The following is a 15,764-nucleotide window of genomic DNA, read 5'->3' as shown; positions in this document are numbered from 1 at the left end:
GATTTGGTGAGTAGTAGTTGTAGTAGTTGTTGTTGTTGTAGTTGGTTGTTGTTGTTTTTGGTTGCACATAAGAAAAAAGAACACACAAAAAATAACAAAAGAAATCAAATTTCAAATAATAACACACAAACAATCTCTTCTTTCTTTCTTATCTTCTGCGGATTATTGTTATTATTGTTTGTGCTTCACACCTTGCTTTGATTTCGCTGCTTGCCACCTCATGTGGCAGCTGCACCTGCTCCTTTTAATTATTTACAAAACTTAAAAAAACACAATTCACAATTCTTTAATTTCGTGTGTGATTCAGCGCAGAGAAATTGCGACACTCGATAATAGTGTGGCTAAATTTAAAGAATTACTGCATAAAGTGCTTGCGAAAATGACCAATTCAATGCTTTTGTCTGATTTTCTGTACAAATGTGTATGTGTGTGTGTGTGTGATGGAGGTGTGTGTTATAGAGAGATAAAAAGAGAGAGCAATGTAGGTGTGTGTGTGTGTGAGTGATAAGCGGCGCGCAATCAGCAAAAGGTGAAACACAAACGGCAAAAAACTAACCGATAATGTTGTGCAAATTGTTGTGACACATTAGATATACAATTTGTTATTATTATAATACATAATTAATTAAATGCGGGTTAATTTGCAATGTGATGCGTATGTTTGTGTATGTGTGTGTGGCACGCATTTCTGTCTAAATGTTCTGTGTGTTGTATTTGCAACCGAATGGTGCAACTGAAACTCACTTTTGATCATTCTCAAAGCTGTGCGTGCGTCGCAAGATGACATCGTTGGCGCTCTCATTGGCGCTTTTGCCGCTCAGCTCTTTGTCAGGAACTTCTGTAATACAAATATGTATAAATTAATTATTTATATTCAGCAATTATAAACATCAAGTACTTACGATTCTTAGTGGGGCTGTCGTTGGGCGTGCGAAGCGTTTTGCGTCGCCAAGGCGCCTCATCTTCGACGGCGTGTTCGGCGGCATGAATTTGCTGATTGGGTTTCACATTTTCAGCTGCAAAATGAAAGTGAAATCAATATTAGAATATGCATTACACAAAAGTAGATAACACGCTCTGTATTAGTTGATTAAACGTGGCTTAATGCAGGCAGAGGAGAGGGGGAAAAAAACGGGAGCGAGACGAGGGCCGCCGACTACCTTCGCTCTCGGATAAACTTGTGCTGTGCGAGCTCTCTGTTGAATCGCTGAGATCTGAATCGGTATCTGCTGCCTCATCATCATCATCATTAACCATAACTTTAACATCATCATTATGAGCATCCTTTGGAGCAGTGGCAACATCAACATCAGGCTCAACTTTAACGCTGGCGCTAAGCGAACTTGTGGCAGCTGCAGTGTGCGTTGTGTGTGGACAAAGACAAGACAACAAATAGAGAGAGAGAGAGAAAAACGACAGACGCAGCGAGAGATAATGGGGAAAAGAGAGAAGAGAAGAGAGAGAAAGAGGTTGCAAGCTGAGAGAGTTACACAAAAACAATGTTGACTAGACAATGAGTTCGATCGAGATTATGAAATGAAGCAAAACATAGAAAAGTTGATGATGATAAAGATGATGATGATGAAGGAGGAAGAGGCAATGTCTATGGCTGTGTTTGTAATAAATGCAACAATACGAAACTAAACTTTAACGCGCATGAGAACCTAATTGAGAGTGGCACAACAAACAAACAAGTCGCAGACACACAAAACAAAACACGCACACACATAAAATAGTTGGCATAGAAATATAAGATGAAAAGCTTTTTAATTCGATGCAAAAAAGAAGCAGCTAAATGAGGAAGATCTTTTCTGGGTTCGGTTTCTAAGGGAAGTTTACGCACCATCCTTAGCGGCATCAGTTCTCACTTCAACGCGTACGAGTTTCGTTGGTGTTTTGTCCACATGATTTTCAATCGCATCTGAGATTCTGCTGCAAGGCGGAAAAAAGATACAAGATTAGTAATTGATTTAAGAAATTGAATTTAATTCTTAAGCTACCTGATTTGACTAGATGGACGCCGCTTGATGCGCATGTTGGCGCGCAGTTCTTCGAGGAATTTGACCATTTTGCGATCGGCCACATCGATGCAGGATTGTCCCGAATAGTTGCGTATATCCATGTTGGCCCACGCATCCACCAGCATCTCAGCCGTCTCCTTTTGGCCCCAATGCGCCGCAGCATGCAACGCCGTCCAGCCATCGTTGTCCTGCTTATCGACATTCGCTCGGCCGGCCAGCAACAATTTCAGCACATTCGTGTAGCCCTTGGCCGCTGCCACATGCAGCGCTGTTGCACCAGTTTTTGGATTCGGTCGATCCACATCGGCGCCATCGCTAAGCAGCCATTTGTTGGCATCGTTTAGCATCGCCTTCTCCTCCGCTCTGCGCGCCTGATCCACATCAATGTTGCGCTCCTGCACCACCTTCTCCATGTAATCAATCATGGGCATGTGCTGCACATCATTTGCCAAATCCAGCGCCAAGTCACCATCACTATTCACAGCAGCCACATCTGCGTTGTGCTCCACTAGATACTGTGCTATGCTCACAAAGCTGTCAACAAAATTATGAATTAATTATAGTTCAGAATTAGATATTTCATTTGTCACTCACCCGCAGGAGGCTGTCGCATGCAGCGGCGTCCATCCCTCGTTGTCCTGTCGATTAATATCTGCTCCATGCGTCACTAAGAACTCAACCATGTCGAGCTTGTCATCGATGCAGGCCTGCAAGCAGATCAAGAAAGGATTTATTATTAGTTAATGGCAAATTAAAGTTTCCAATGATTCAATTCTATCAATTTAATTCAACTTGAGCCTGTTATTGAAGTAGGAATGGCAAATAAAGTGGGTTGGGATATACTATCGATAACTAGTCATCAATCGATTTTAAAACATTGCTGGATATTGATCTTGATATCGAGAAAAATTTATTATTAGAAAATGGCTAAATAAGTTTTTCATATGATTCGATATAATTTAACTTGAGCCTTAATATCGATAACGAATAGTCATCAATCGAATTTAATATAATACTGGATATCGACCTTGATAACGAGAAAATAGTATTATTAGAAAATCGCAAAAGAAATTAGAAAAAGAATATTGAGGGGAAATAAAGTACGGGATTTACTTTTGTTAATATCGATAACGATTTCAATCGTCAATCGATTTTAAATCATTACTGTATAGCGATCTTGAGTATCATCATGGATCACTAACAATTACTAGATTGCAAGAGTTTATATTTTAATCGATAACAAATTATAAACAATGACAAGTTTTAACAAATTCTCCATATGAAATAAATTAATGATCATATTCAGTAGCATTTTCATAACCAAAATTAAATGAAAATGGTATCATAAACAATAATAACCTCTAAACAAAACTTATATTTACAATCTGTCAATAACATTCTATGTTAGCTTAACAACAAAAACTATAACTTTAAAAAGATCCTTAGAGTTCAATTTTGATTTCGATAACAATACTTCTAACAAATTCTGTAAATGAATTAAAAGTGATAGTAATAAAGATCACAAATCAAAATTCATTGAAAAGATTAACATTAACAATTATCAAACTTCTACTAAACTTTACAAAACTTTTATTTATTATCTATCTACAAAAAGAACAAGAAAATATCATAGCAAACTTCCACTTAAAAACAAAATTTTTATCAACTCCAGACAATCAACAAACTTTTTGTCATTAATATATTTTTTTTTCTTTTTTTGAAGATCCAAAAACTATGCTATAAAAATTGTCGTTAAAAATGTATTGGGAAGAGGAATTTAAGAACATGACTGTTTGGTATTTAGTATGATAATCAATGCGAATGATTTTAGTATTGAACTTTTCAATTCAAGTATTCGAGAATGAAACGATCAAAGAAGCATTATAAACTAGAATGAATAAATGCAAAGTAAAGGCAGCATTTGATGATTCTGTTTCAGTTTGTGTGCTCGTGTCTTTGGGGCAAAAATAAATTTACATATTTCGCTTGTTTACGCTTGCTGCCAATTCTTGTAAATATATATTTTCAGTATGTAGATGAACTGAATTGAATCTTCAATATATCGAAATTGTATTCGATTTTGTGCATGAATCAGTATTTCGATTCTTACAAAGTTTAAATGTTTTTTTTTCAGCTAGTAATTGTGCCATGTTTTAATGGCAATGCTCTGTTTATCTTGCTAAAAACGTTAAAGTAAACATAGAAAACGAGAGCGCTAGACGAGATAGAAAGCGAGGGAGAGAGAGAGTGAGGTGGTCTGGAGAATTGCTGTGGCACATGGACAACGTTGTTTATGCGGATTTCCGTTGAAGCGTTGAAGACATCGCTGTGCGCAACAACGAAGACGACAAGCGACAACGACAACGACGACAACGACAACGACAACGACAACGATGGCAACGTTGATGATATCATCGTGAAGCAACTCCGACTCGATTCGACTCGAAGCGGCTTCTATGTGTGTTTTGCTATCTAACTAAGAACCCGCCCAATAACAATGCGACGACGAACGGACGAAGACGCTTATAGCAGTCAGTGAAATGTTCGATAAGAATTCTTCACCAACAACAACAACAGCAGCAAAAACAAAGCCGAAGCTAAACGCGCCAAACCTCAATTCTCATATAGCACCAATTGTTTGGCTTTGATAAGCATTCTCTTTCAGTTCTATAAAATATTTTGCTTTTTGGCTTTTTTGTCGATTTCTTTTTGTAGTCGCCATATGTTAATTTACTTCGTTTTTTTTGTTCTTCTTCTGAGAGGTCTATTGCTTTGAAAATGCAAAAGTAATTTCCATTTCGCAGTAAAACGCATAAAAAATGAAGACGGGAGCACACGAGTTGAGGCATAAAACAAAACAGAGGAAGGCAAGAGACAAGCGTTTGAGACTCGAGCAATTTGTAAATCTGGAACGCAGCAAATTAATTAATTATGAGCAATTTTGATAAACTGACCAAACTGACTGACGACAACAGCGACAACAAAATGAAGATCGACCGCCCACGCTTCACAAATTTCGTTGACGGACTTCTTTTTTGACAAGAGTTTATCTTTTGGCCGGCAATTTGTGACTTTTGATTTCTGGTCTGGTGTTAATGTCAGCGCCAAAAGCAACAATAACAACAAGCGCATGAATTCTGTGCTATTTTCAATGCATTGAAAGCGAATTTTTCTTGGCCAGCCGAGCAGAGAGTGAATAGAAGAGAGAGAGAGAGGGAAAACGGTCTGCGAATTGCATGCTAAGTTTAGCCTTTTGTTTTTGGCACGCCATTGAGCGGCATTTCGCCTATTTGCCACTCTGCCCCCCTTTATTTTATTTTTTTTTTTTTTGGTTTCGATTTTTTGTTGCTCTGCTCTGCCACCACTTCGTGCCCAAAATGTTATTCACCCCGCCGCATTACGTATACGCCGTGCATTGCAGCAACTTGTTGAAACAGCTTTGTGGCCTGCACGCCGCTTGCAACACACATAATCCTCCCAGCGCCGCCCTCTTCACAAACTGAGCTGCCTATTAGCTGCCCTCAACATCCTGCCAAAGTAGCTGAAAAGAGGCTCATTTGGCAGCCTGATTCCGGCCCTAGACTTGTCTGCATATTACGTATACGTTGTCTCTCTTCAGAGCGCATTGCTCTTTGCTTTCTTTTCTATTCGTCTTTGCCTAGTTTTCGTAAACGTTGCGCAGGCTTCTGTCATTAATTATAGCTATATTTGGCATACAAGAAACTAATGAAAAATATAAATGAACATAAAGAAAAACAACGGTATTGTTATCGAAATATACCAAAATACTAACACATACTGAAGACTATGTTTGGTATATCGATATAATACTACATTCCAAATATACCACAGGGTACAAAAGATTGTTTTCGATTCTCGAAATATACCAAATTTAAATACCAAAATATGAACATATACCGAAAGCTATGTTTGGTATATATCAATATATAACTATATTCAAAATATACTATAAAGTATAAAATATTTTATTCGCTTCTTGAAATATATCGAATTAATTTACCAAATATACTACCATATTACAAAATCTTTATTTGGTATATCGATATAGTACTACATTCAAATTATACTATAGAGTTCAAAATATTTTGTTCGATTTTCGAATATACCAAACAAATAATGTACCAAAAACTACTAGCATACACCAAAGGCTATGTTCGGTATATCGATATAGTATTTACATTCAAGATATGCCATCGGGTACAAAATCATTCACTAAGACCCTTCGTTTGCCATATAAAATAATTTCTTTATTAATTATTATAATTTATAATATAATATATTATAATAATAATTATAATTTTGGTTTAATCGCATCGAATTTTTCAGAAATTATAGAGATCATAGTTGTGATTGTCTGCACCACAATTGTAGAATTTAATATAGAAGATGTATTTCTGTCAAACTTTTAGTTCTACAAACTCTTCAAATTTTATAGATATATATAGTTTAGATAAGTACACACTATCCATAGCTGCCTTAAAAATGTAATTTTAGCTAATTGCTTTTGAGTAATTGTAGCAATCAGAGCCAAAGCAAACAAATCACTTGAGTTCAAGCAGTTTTTGAAAATGTACAACTGACAGCAACAGCGATATATACGAGCGAAATATCTATATCATACATAAACTATTCCCATTTCGCTTCTACTTATACTTCTGCAACAAGAGCCACAACAACAACAACAAGAGTTTGCGGCACATGGCAAAACGGTATTTTTGCTTATGGCAAGCCTTCATAATAATTTCAAATAATTTTAGTAGTTTTTTCTGTGTTTTATTTGTGAAAGTTCTCATGTTTTTTTGCGATGCCACTTGAATGCCTCGCCCTCGTCTAGCTGCCAAAAAAATATTAATAAAAAGCAATTGAAATAAAAAATAGCGCCAACTGTGAAGCGTCGTTGCCTGTGGCTGACATTTAGTCAGCTGAGTGAGATATTTGAGTTAGAAGCATTTTGGCCAAGGCCAAAAGCAACGCCAATAAAATAGTGCAAAAGGGTGTGAAATTCTTTGAAAATTTGCACAGTAACTAAAAGGTGTTAAAAAGTTCCGATATTGCTACAATTATGATGAGCTGTTGATAAGGAAATTTCATGCTAAATAGATCATAAATATTAGTCATTGCTCTTTCTCCTGATTTATGTTGAACTTAATTTTTTATCGATCAACAAAAACTTGGTCATAAATAGCGCTGATATTATCTCAGTCCACCCACAAGTTGGACATGCTTGTTCCTATTTATTTTTATACATATTTCGTCATGGTTTTTGCAAAAAAAAACTACAAAAGTTCTGTAGTTCTGTTCGAAAATGATGTCGGCTCGCCTTAAAAGCAAAATACGATTTTCAATTTTAGTTTCTTTTGGTTTTCCATAAATTTTACCCCAGTAGTAATAAAAATGGGATGAGAAGCGCGGAGAGAGGCCCAACAAAAATTCAACGTCAGCAGCAGGCGGTTGTAAAATGTACAAATTTAATGGCAATTGTTGTTGTTGTTGTTATTTCGAATTTTGCTTGAAATGGTATTATGCAATGCACTACTCTTCACACACACACACATTCTCATTTGTTGCAGACATAGAATGATTTTTCAGTTTGCACAATTCGCAAGATTTTCAGCATCGTTTGTTATTTTGGGTGTAAAACACCAAACGAGAAATAAATCAAATCAAATGTAGCCGCAGCCATATATACATACATACAAATACAAAATGTATACATGAAACACGCGCTGTGAATTCTTGAGGATGTTTGATTTGTATCTGTATCTGTATCTGTTGCCGTATATCGCATATCTCGCTGTCTGTGCGTTCATCCGTCCGTTCGTCGGTTCGACTGTCTGTCTGTCTGTCCGTCCGTTTGTCCCACAGCTCGTCGATGCTCGTCTGTCCGCCCCGTTGAGAGCGTAGAGAGCAGAGATAGAACCGGGCCAAGGTTACAAAACACGTCAATAATAAAAACGCGTTAGAACCTCAAAGCAATTTTTGTTTTTGGAAAAACTCACGCAGCACAAACGCAACTGATCTCTGCCAAGATCTGCTGAGACAGGACAACAACAACAACAACAACACAGCAGCAGCCAGAGAGAGAGAGAGAGATCAACAACAAATACAGATTTGGGGTCATCTAACGATCACGTTCATGATTTGTAGTTATTATTATGTATTTTATGCATTTTTGTTTTCTATTTTTGCGAGATATCGCTCAATCTTCAAAGCTAGCTTTGACAAAATAATTAGTTAATTTATGCAATAAAACAATTGAGCCGATTGTCAAGTCAAGTCAAGAAACACTTTTCGATACTAATTGTATCTTAAGATCTTTCAAGGCAACCTATAAAAGGCAGATCTCTTAATTAGAATGAAACCACCAAATTTGTTCAAGTGTTTTTTCAAACGCGTGTTTCTACAAATCCCAAATATAAAAACGCTTTTTGGCGGAAGTTTTTAAATGGTATTAAAAAAAAGATTACGCGGATTGAGGATGTGATACAAATAATCGTACAGCAAAAGCAAATTCATTCGCTAGTCAAAAGTATTTATAGAAAGCATCTTTCAGATACATATTTCCATAGGCTTAACTTTGGCTCTACAATTGATAAGCCCCACCGACTATTATTACAGTTGTTTACAATGTGCCATAAACTAATGCTTTGCAGAACTGAGATAAGCCATAAACAAGTAAGAAAGCTATGGTCGACGAGTGTGTTCGACTGTGAGATACCCATTTTGAATAAAATCAAAACAATTTATATTATACCGAATTAATATACCGCAAAAATACTATAACATATGCCAAAGCATATTCTTGGTATATTGATACAGTACTATATTCAAACAAGTAAGAAAGATACAGTTGAGTGTGCTCGACAGTGAGATACTCGCTACCAGTTTTTGATAAAATGAAAACAATGCGGTATTAACTTTAAAATATACCATTTTGATATACTGCAAAACACTAAAACTATATTGATATAGTACTACATTCAAACAAGTGAGAAAACTGCAGTTGAGTGTGCTCGACTGTGAGATATCCATTTTGAATAAAATCAAAACAGAGCGGTATTCAAAGGCTATATTGATACAGTACTATATTCAAACAAGAAAGCTACAGTTCAGTGTACTCGACTGTGGGATACTCGCTACCTGTTTTTAATAAAATTAAAACAATGCGGTATTCACTTGAAAATATACCGTATTTATATACTGCAAAATACTAAAAATATATTGATATAGTACTACATTCAAACAAGTAAGAAAACTGCAGTTGAGTGTGTTCGACTGTGAGATACCGGCTACCTGTTTTTAATAAAATGAAAATAGTGCGGTATTCATTTTAAAATATACCATATTGATATACTGCAAAATACTAAAAATATATTGATACAGTACAAGTAAGAAAACTGAAGTTGAGTGTGCTCGTCTTTAAGATACCAGCCATACATCTTGAATAAAATCAAAAGAGTTCGGTATTAATATTAAAATATACCAAATTAATATACCGCAAAAAAACTATGCAAATATACCAATGACATTTTTTGGTATATTGGTATACCATAGATTGTCAATTAATATACCATAGATACAAAAAAAAAATATACCAACGGCATATTTAATATACAAAATATGCAAAATATACCAGATTGACAGCTAAAGCAACTACAAATACCTTAACATTGGAATATGTGACGCCTACGAAACAGAAATTTATATCGATTTTGTTCTTTGTATCTTGAACTTTGGTGAATATACGTTTTATGGCACATTTCAGAGAAATGTTTAAATTTAGCACATTCCATTAAAAATATATATGTGAAGTATATAGAAATATGGCGCATACATATATATATTGAGCGAATCGGAATATCCCTGAACTACGTTAGAACATTGAACAAAATATGCAATATACTTATAGAGAAATATGTATCTATCTTTCTCTATAGATTTATATCTACTACATGTTTTGTCGAGATGTAAACAAACAGATGTAATTTATTGCAATCTTTCTTTCGTCAACTGACGGCCGTCCCCCAGTGAGTTGAATGTCAACGCACCGCCAGGGACGCCCCCAAAGTCCAGTTGGTTCGTCATCATCGTCATCATCATCATCATCATCATTCATAGCCGAAGGTGGCCATTGAAAATGGCATGCAGGTGTTTTGCTGTGGTTGATGTTGATGTTTTTGCTTTTTTTTGTGTTTTTGGGATGTTGTCATTGTAGTTGTAGTTGTGTTGCTTATGAATGAAAGAGGCGAAACAAACAATTTTCACTTGTATGTTTGAAGCGTTTTTGTTTGCAAAAAGAAAGCAGAAGAAGACACGTCTTGTCTGCTATTGAATTAATTAATTACAATGCTTAAAACTTACAACATATGTACATATTGTAATAAATGCAATGGAAATTCAACTTGCGGTTTAACAACAACAACGACAACTGCAACTGCAACAACAACAACTGCAACAAGCCGCAAGTAATTCAAGACTCTGCGCAGTTCCCATTGTTATTATTATTATTATTGCTGTAATTGCCCCGCCTCCCTTCTCCTCACTCACTTCTCCATCCCGCCCCCTTGTCACATTCCTCTCGCTGATTATGTACATATTAGCATCTGGTTAACAAGTGCGCCGCGGCTAAACGGTGAAAATCTGCTGCTCTTAGCGGGCGCAGCATAATTAAAATCAATTAGCTGAATTAAACTAGCGACAGTCGCTGCTAAAACTGTGCGCACACATGCAACAGAAGCTCTTACAACGAAACCTGCTTAAATTTGTCAGTATTGAGAGTCGAATTTAGAAAGAAGCAGCGAGTTTATTCATTATTTCAAAATGCAAACTGTGTAGCTAAACTTTGATAACAAATTAATGGTCATATATAAATATGGCGGACTATTTCATTATTTCCAAATATGCATTCTATTCAAAACAGATGCTCTTACAACGAAAGCTGCTTAAATTTGTCAGTATTGAGAGTCGAATTTAGAAAGAAGCAGCGAATTTATTTCCTTAAAAAGGTTAGTTATAATTTAAAGGAATACTAAAACTGTTGGTAAAGAAACGGCTGCAAATGCCTTCAGCTTGAAGCAGCGAATTATTTCATTATTTCCAAATAGGAATCTACTTCAAAATGCAAACTAAGTAGTTGAATTTTGATAACTATTTAATGGTCATTTAGAAATATGCGGATTATTTCATTATTTCCATATAAAAATCCTATTCAAAATGCAAAATATGTACTTAAATATTGGACAACACATTGTTGACCAAATAAATTGCATCCTTAAAAAGTGTATTTTATCTAAAATCAAGTTCATTGAAGTAAAGTATTTAATATCAAATTTCATAATTTAGGTTTGATTAAAATATTGAAGAAAATAAAGTATTTAATATCAAATTTCATAGTTTATTTTTGATAAAAATATTGATGAAATGTATCCTAAACAGTTATTGTTTTATTTAAGATAAACGACAGCGCAAACTAACTAAATTTTAATAAGGTATATAAGATAAGATGAATATCTGGATCTAAAGAATGCATAATAAAGCAAAGAAAAAAATATATCATTAAGCAAAAATTTCAAATTGTATCCTAAGGAATAATCCCATGACTTAAAAGAATAATAAATTTTGTTTTTCGAAAATTTTTACAAAATTTCTCATAATTTTAAATAAGTACTTTATGCATTGTTTCCATATAAAAGCCAATTCAAACGTTTATACGATTTTAAGCTATACAACCTAATAAATATTGTTCCAAAATGATGTTTTTAATTCAGTGAGAAACGAGTTCCTGAATCAAATTTGAATTATTCTAAATTACAAAATTCCGATTCTTGAAATGCCATTTCTTATGTATCATAATAAAAGTAAATCCATTCCCAAGAAAAGTGTTCTTATATCAATTGTTCCAATATGATTCAGAAAACATCGAATTTCAGAATCGAAACTGAATTATTATTAATTACAAATTTCGATCGCTTAAAAAATAAACACATATAATAAACACAAATCTATCCCAAAATAAAGAAGACTGGAATTTTAGCCGAATCGAAGTTGAATTAATATTAATAACAAATTCCGATCCTTTAAATGTAAACAAGCTAGATTTTCTCATTTGTATGATATGTATATAATATCGAGATCGAGATCGAGGGTTGTGCAAAGTCATTCGCATTGAAAGGCGCCACATGAAATAAATTTCAAAGATTTTTGAATTTATTTCTTGTTCGTTGTTGTTTTTCGTTTCAGTATTATCATGTGAAGGCTCAAGAACAAAAAGAACAATCGAAATTGAAAGAAAAATGAAAATGATTTTGCGAAAATCTTTTTCTTTCTCTATATACACAACTTGCCTGGTGTGTATGCGAGTGTGCAAGTGTGTGTGTGTGTGTGAGTAGATTGTATATTTTTCTTGGCATTTAAAAATAGAAAATTTTTTGTATTTTTCTTATTTAATGCTTGCGCCGTTTTGCCGTTTGTTGCTATTGCTCCTCTATTGTTGTTGTTGTCGTAGCTTCGGCATTTCGACTTGTTGTAAATCGTCGGCTTGCATTAGAAATGTATTTGTTAATGTTTTAGTGGTTTTTGCGGTGCTTTGGAAACCACAGCGAGAGCACGAAACAACAACAACAACAACAAGAGCAACAACACTAATGAATGAACGAACAGCCAGAAAATATGTGTGTAGACAGCAAAGTCGACGTCGACGTCAAAGGCGACTGCGACGCTGACATCGCTACTCAGTTGGGCGCAACAGTTTCGAAATTGCCCTGCACAACTTAGTGTTTACCCATCCCTGGGGGGAGGGGTTGGAGGTGGATGGGTCGCGTGTTCGCAATCACTGACGTAATGTGCTCCATTTATATCGCACACAATTTATCGATAGATAAACGAACGAAGGCAGGCAGAACGAAAGAGATAGAGGGGGAGAGAGAGGGAATACGCACCTGATGCAACGCTGTGAGGCCATCCACATTAGCAGTGTTGATATCGGCGCCATCATCGATCAGCTGCAGCACATCGTCCTTATCGCCCGATAAACAGGCGGCGAGAAAAACGCAGCCCGAACTGAACTTGATGTGTCGCCCATTGCGGCTGTGGCGGGGAGTGGGCGGAGCGCGATTTGTGTCCGATTCCTCCCAGCGACGCAGCTGCTCGGCTCGCTTCATCATTGCCGAATTGTTGGGTATGTCCAGTGTCGACATTTTGACCGTTTTGCAGCACTGTTTATTTGCCTTTTTGATTGTAATTTAATTCTTCTGCTGCCGCACTGCAGTTGTGTTGTTGTTTTTCTTTCTTGTTTATTTCTTATTGTATTTGCGATCGTTTTTAAAACTGGCCGCTGTGCACCGAGAATTTTGATTTGCACTATTTATGCAAATAGAGACAGAAAGAGAGTGAAAATTTCATTCAATTTGTTGTTAGCGATGTGTTTTTAGCACTGATCACTTACAATTTGGCTATTTGCTTTGATGTTGTGTGTGCTGCTGCTTCTTCTTGCTAATTATTAATTTTCTATTTTCACTCGCTTTCGTGCCTACTGCTCTTTATGTGTGTGAGCTTTTATTTTATTTGATTTTATATTTTTTTCTTTTTGTTGTACGCTTTATCAGCTAAAACGGGCGCAACTGCATGGCGTGTTTTATTATTTTTATTTTTTTTTTGTTTTATCGTATTTCTCTTTTGCACTTCACTGCACACTCACTCGCCTAAGCTCGCGCTCTCGCTCACACACACATATACAGCGGACAGCGAACTACACACACACGCACGCACGTACGTTCACACACACACACACATAGGCGCGCATGCAGGCTGCTGGCGCGTTCTCTCGCCCGTTTTTTTTTTCTTCTTTTCTTTTTGCTGTTATTATCACACTTTTTTGATTTGCAGTTTTCGCTTAACATTAAAAACAAACATTTTATCCATTTGCGCGAGTCGGTGTTGTTGTTGCGCTCCTGCAAAGAAAGAAATTGCGCGTAAATTATTTTCGTCGATGGACATTAAACACAACACTTCGTCGACTGTGACGCCGACGTCGCTGCGCTGCTGGCACACGCATTTATGTATTTTTTGTGCACAGGGTTGTCTATCGTTCTCTTTTTGTTGTAATTGGATTTTATTTTTTTGCAGCAAATTTATTATGCGCACTCATTAGATTATTAGAAAATATATTAAATAGAATATTGCAGAACATTTGTTGCTGCTGCTTCAGTTGCTCTTTACACTTTGTTTATCATTGCACGTATGTTCGCGCGCTTGTTCTCTCTTTCTCTCTACACACACACACACACACATTCACGCAATATGCAACACTGTAGTGTGTGAGTGTGTGTATGTGTTACCAATTTGACATAAATTCAACAGCCGCGACGCTGACGTCGGTACGCCGAGTAAATAGAACGAAGAATACGAAACTACACAAGATGGAAACCTATATTTCATTCTTTTTTCACGCAATCGTTTTTTCGGATTTTTGCTCTTTATATAATGCATTTTGTAGGCCAATTATAATGATGTTACTTATGTAAAGGCATTTTACAGAGCACCATCCAACACACACACTCTCGCACGCACATTCACATACACACACACACACGCATACGTTGAGAAAAATGTACAAATTGCAGTAGAAAACTTTTCACATCGAAGAAACCGAAAACTTACTTTGCTTATTCGGTAAACACTATTTTCTTATGGGATGGTTCACAGGGTCAAGCGGTTAAATAGTGCAATGCACAATAATGCAATAAATTATTGTACATATTTCGGATAATATTTAAAAATTGTAAATTTCGTTCACAAATAAATTCCCGTGTTATTCCGTGTGCGGCCACGACAAATGTTAAAATGAAACTGATGAAAGAGAGGGACAGAGAAAACCGAGAGAAGTGAGGCAACCCTGTTCTTCGATTCATATGTTGCTGCGCCTAGGCCCAATCTATCGATGCATCGATGATTTTAACGCATCGATTTTTGTATGCCCAACAACAATGTTTTTTATTCTTTGATTCATATACTATTAAAAATTCATTTTTAAAATTATTTAAGTCTTTCTATTTCCTGAAAAGCGTTTTATTCAAGATCCGTTTCAGAGTGTGACCACAATCTTTTCGTAAAATACTAAAATACAGAAACTGCCACCTGGTTACACTTCCAAAGGCATTCCAATAGTCTTTCGAAACGCGTGCGAAAAGGCGCGTAGTTTTACAAAAGTGTTTCGTTTGTAAGTGTTTTAGAAAATATAGACAACATCTAGAACGATTTTATTTCATCACTCAAGTGTGCCTTAACCTACGACGGTTTAAAAAGAAGGAAGCAAATATCGTTTTTCGGAAAAATGCGATATGAAAAAAAGTAACGGCATTTGTATTGGCATACGAATGGTGGTGAAGGAAAGCTTGGTAAGTGACAGCAGTTTGAATCTCGAAAAATACCAAAAACTCTTCTGATTATGCTCAGTATATTATGCACTAAACTGAGCAAGTGTGTACACACCAAAATGAGAAACGCCATTAGCCAGGGCTGGAGCACAGGAAATTAAAAAGTTTGCATGGCGTCATAAATATAACGCACTTTATTTGAAATTGAGTGTCCTGTTAGTGGCATCATATGCTGTGCTCCTGTTATGGTGTAAATCGTTGCTCGCTTTCATTAGCCATTTTCTACCCCTTGCGCGTACATTTTCTCTCTCTCCCCTTAAAAACCCACCACCCAAAATATTGCGCAGCA

General features: G+C 36.0%; 1 protein-coding gene across 16 annotated transcripts in view; it reads right to left on the bottom strand.

The window, feature by feature from the left end:
* Positions 1-14,886, bottom strand: part of LOC133845900 (protein phosphatase 1 regulatory subunit 12A) — a 38,292-nt gene extending 23,406 nt beyond the window's left edge. For 6 of the 16 annotated variants that reach the window (XM_062280536.1, XM_062280539.1, XM_062280542.1 and 3 more), the window contains exons 1-8: positions 14,700-14,886; positions 13,486-13,990; positions 12,980-13,400; positions 2,616-2,728; positions 2,001-2,555; positions 1,844-1,932; positions 903-1,016; positions 745-838 (exon numbers count right to left, since the gene is read on the bottom strand). In XM_062280536.1, the coding sequence (XP_062136520.1) occupies positions 745-838; positions 903-1,016; positions 1,844-1,932; positions 2,001-2,555; positions 2,616-2,728; positions 12,980-13,237 (1,223 nt within the window). In that variant the 5' untranslated portion in view covers positions 13,238-13,400; positions 13,486-13,990; positions 14,700-14,886. Of the gene's footprint in view, positions 1-744; positions 839-902; positions 1,353-1,843; positions 1,933-2,000; positions 2,556-2,615; positions 2,729-12,979; positions 13,991-14,699 lie in introns of those variants that run through there. The other 10 variants (XM_062280544.1, XM_062280545.1, XM_062280546.1 and 7 more) reach the window with 5 other exon arrangements.
* Positions 14,887-15,764: the final 878 nt, after the last annotated feature.

The sequence above is a fragment of the Drosophila sulfurigaster genome, chromosome 3 (genome assembly GCF_023558435.1).
Source record: "Drosophila sulfurigaster albostrigata strain 15112-1811.04 chromosome 3, ASM2355843v2, whole genome shotgun sequence".
Lineage (NCBI taxonomy): Eukaryota > Metazoa > Arthropoda > Insecta > Diptera > Drosophilidae > Drosophila > Drosophila sulfurigaster.
Note: the sequence above shows the minus strand (reverse complement) of the source record. Positions and strands in the feature narration are given on the sequence as shown.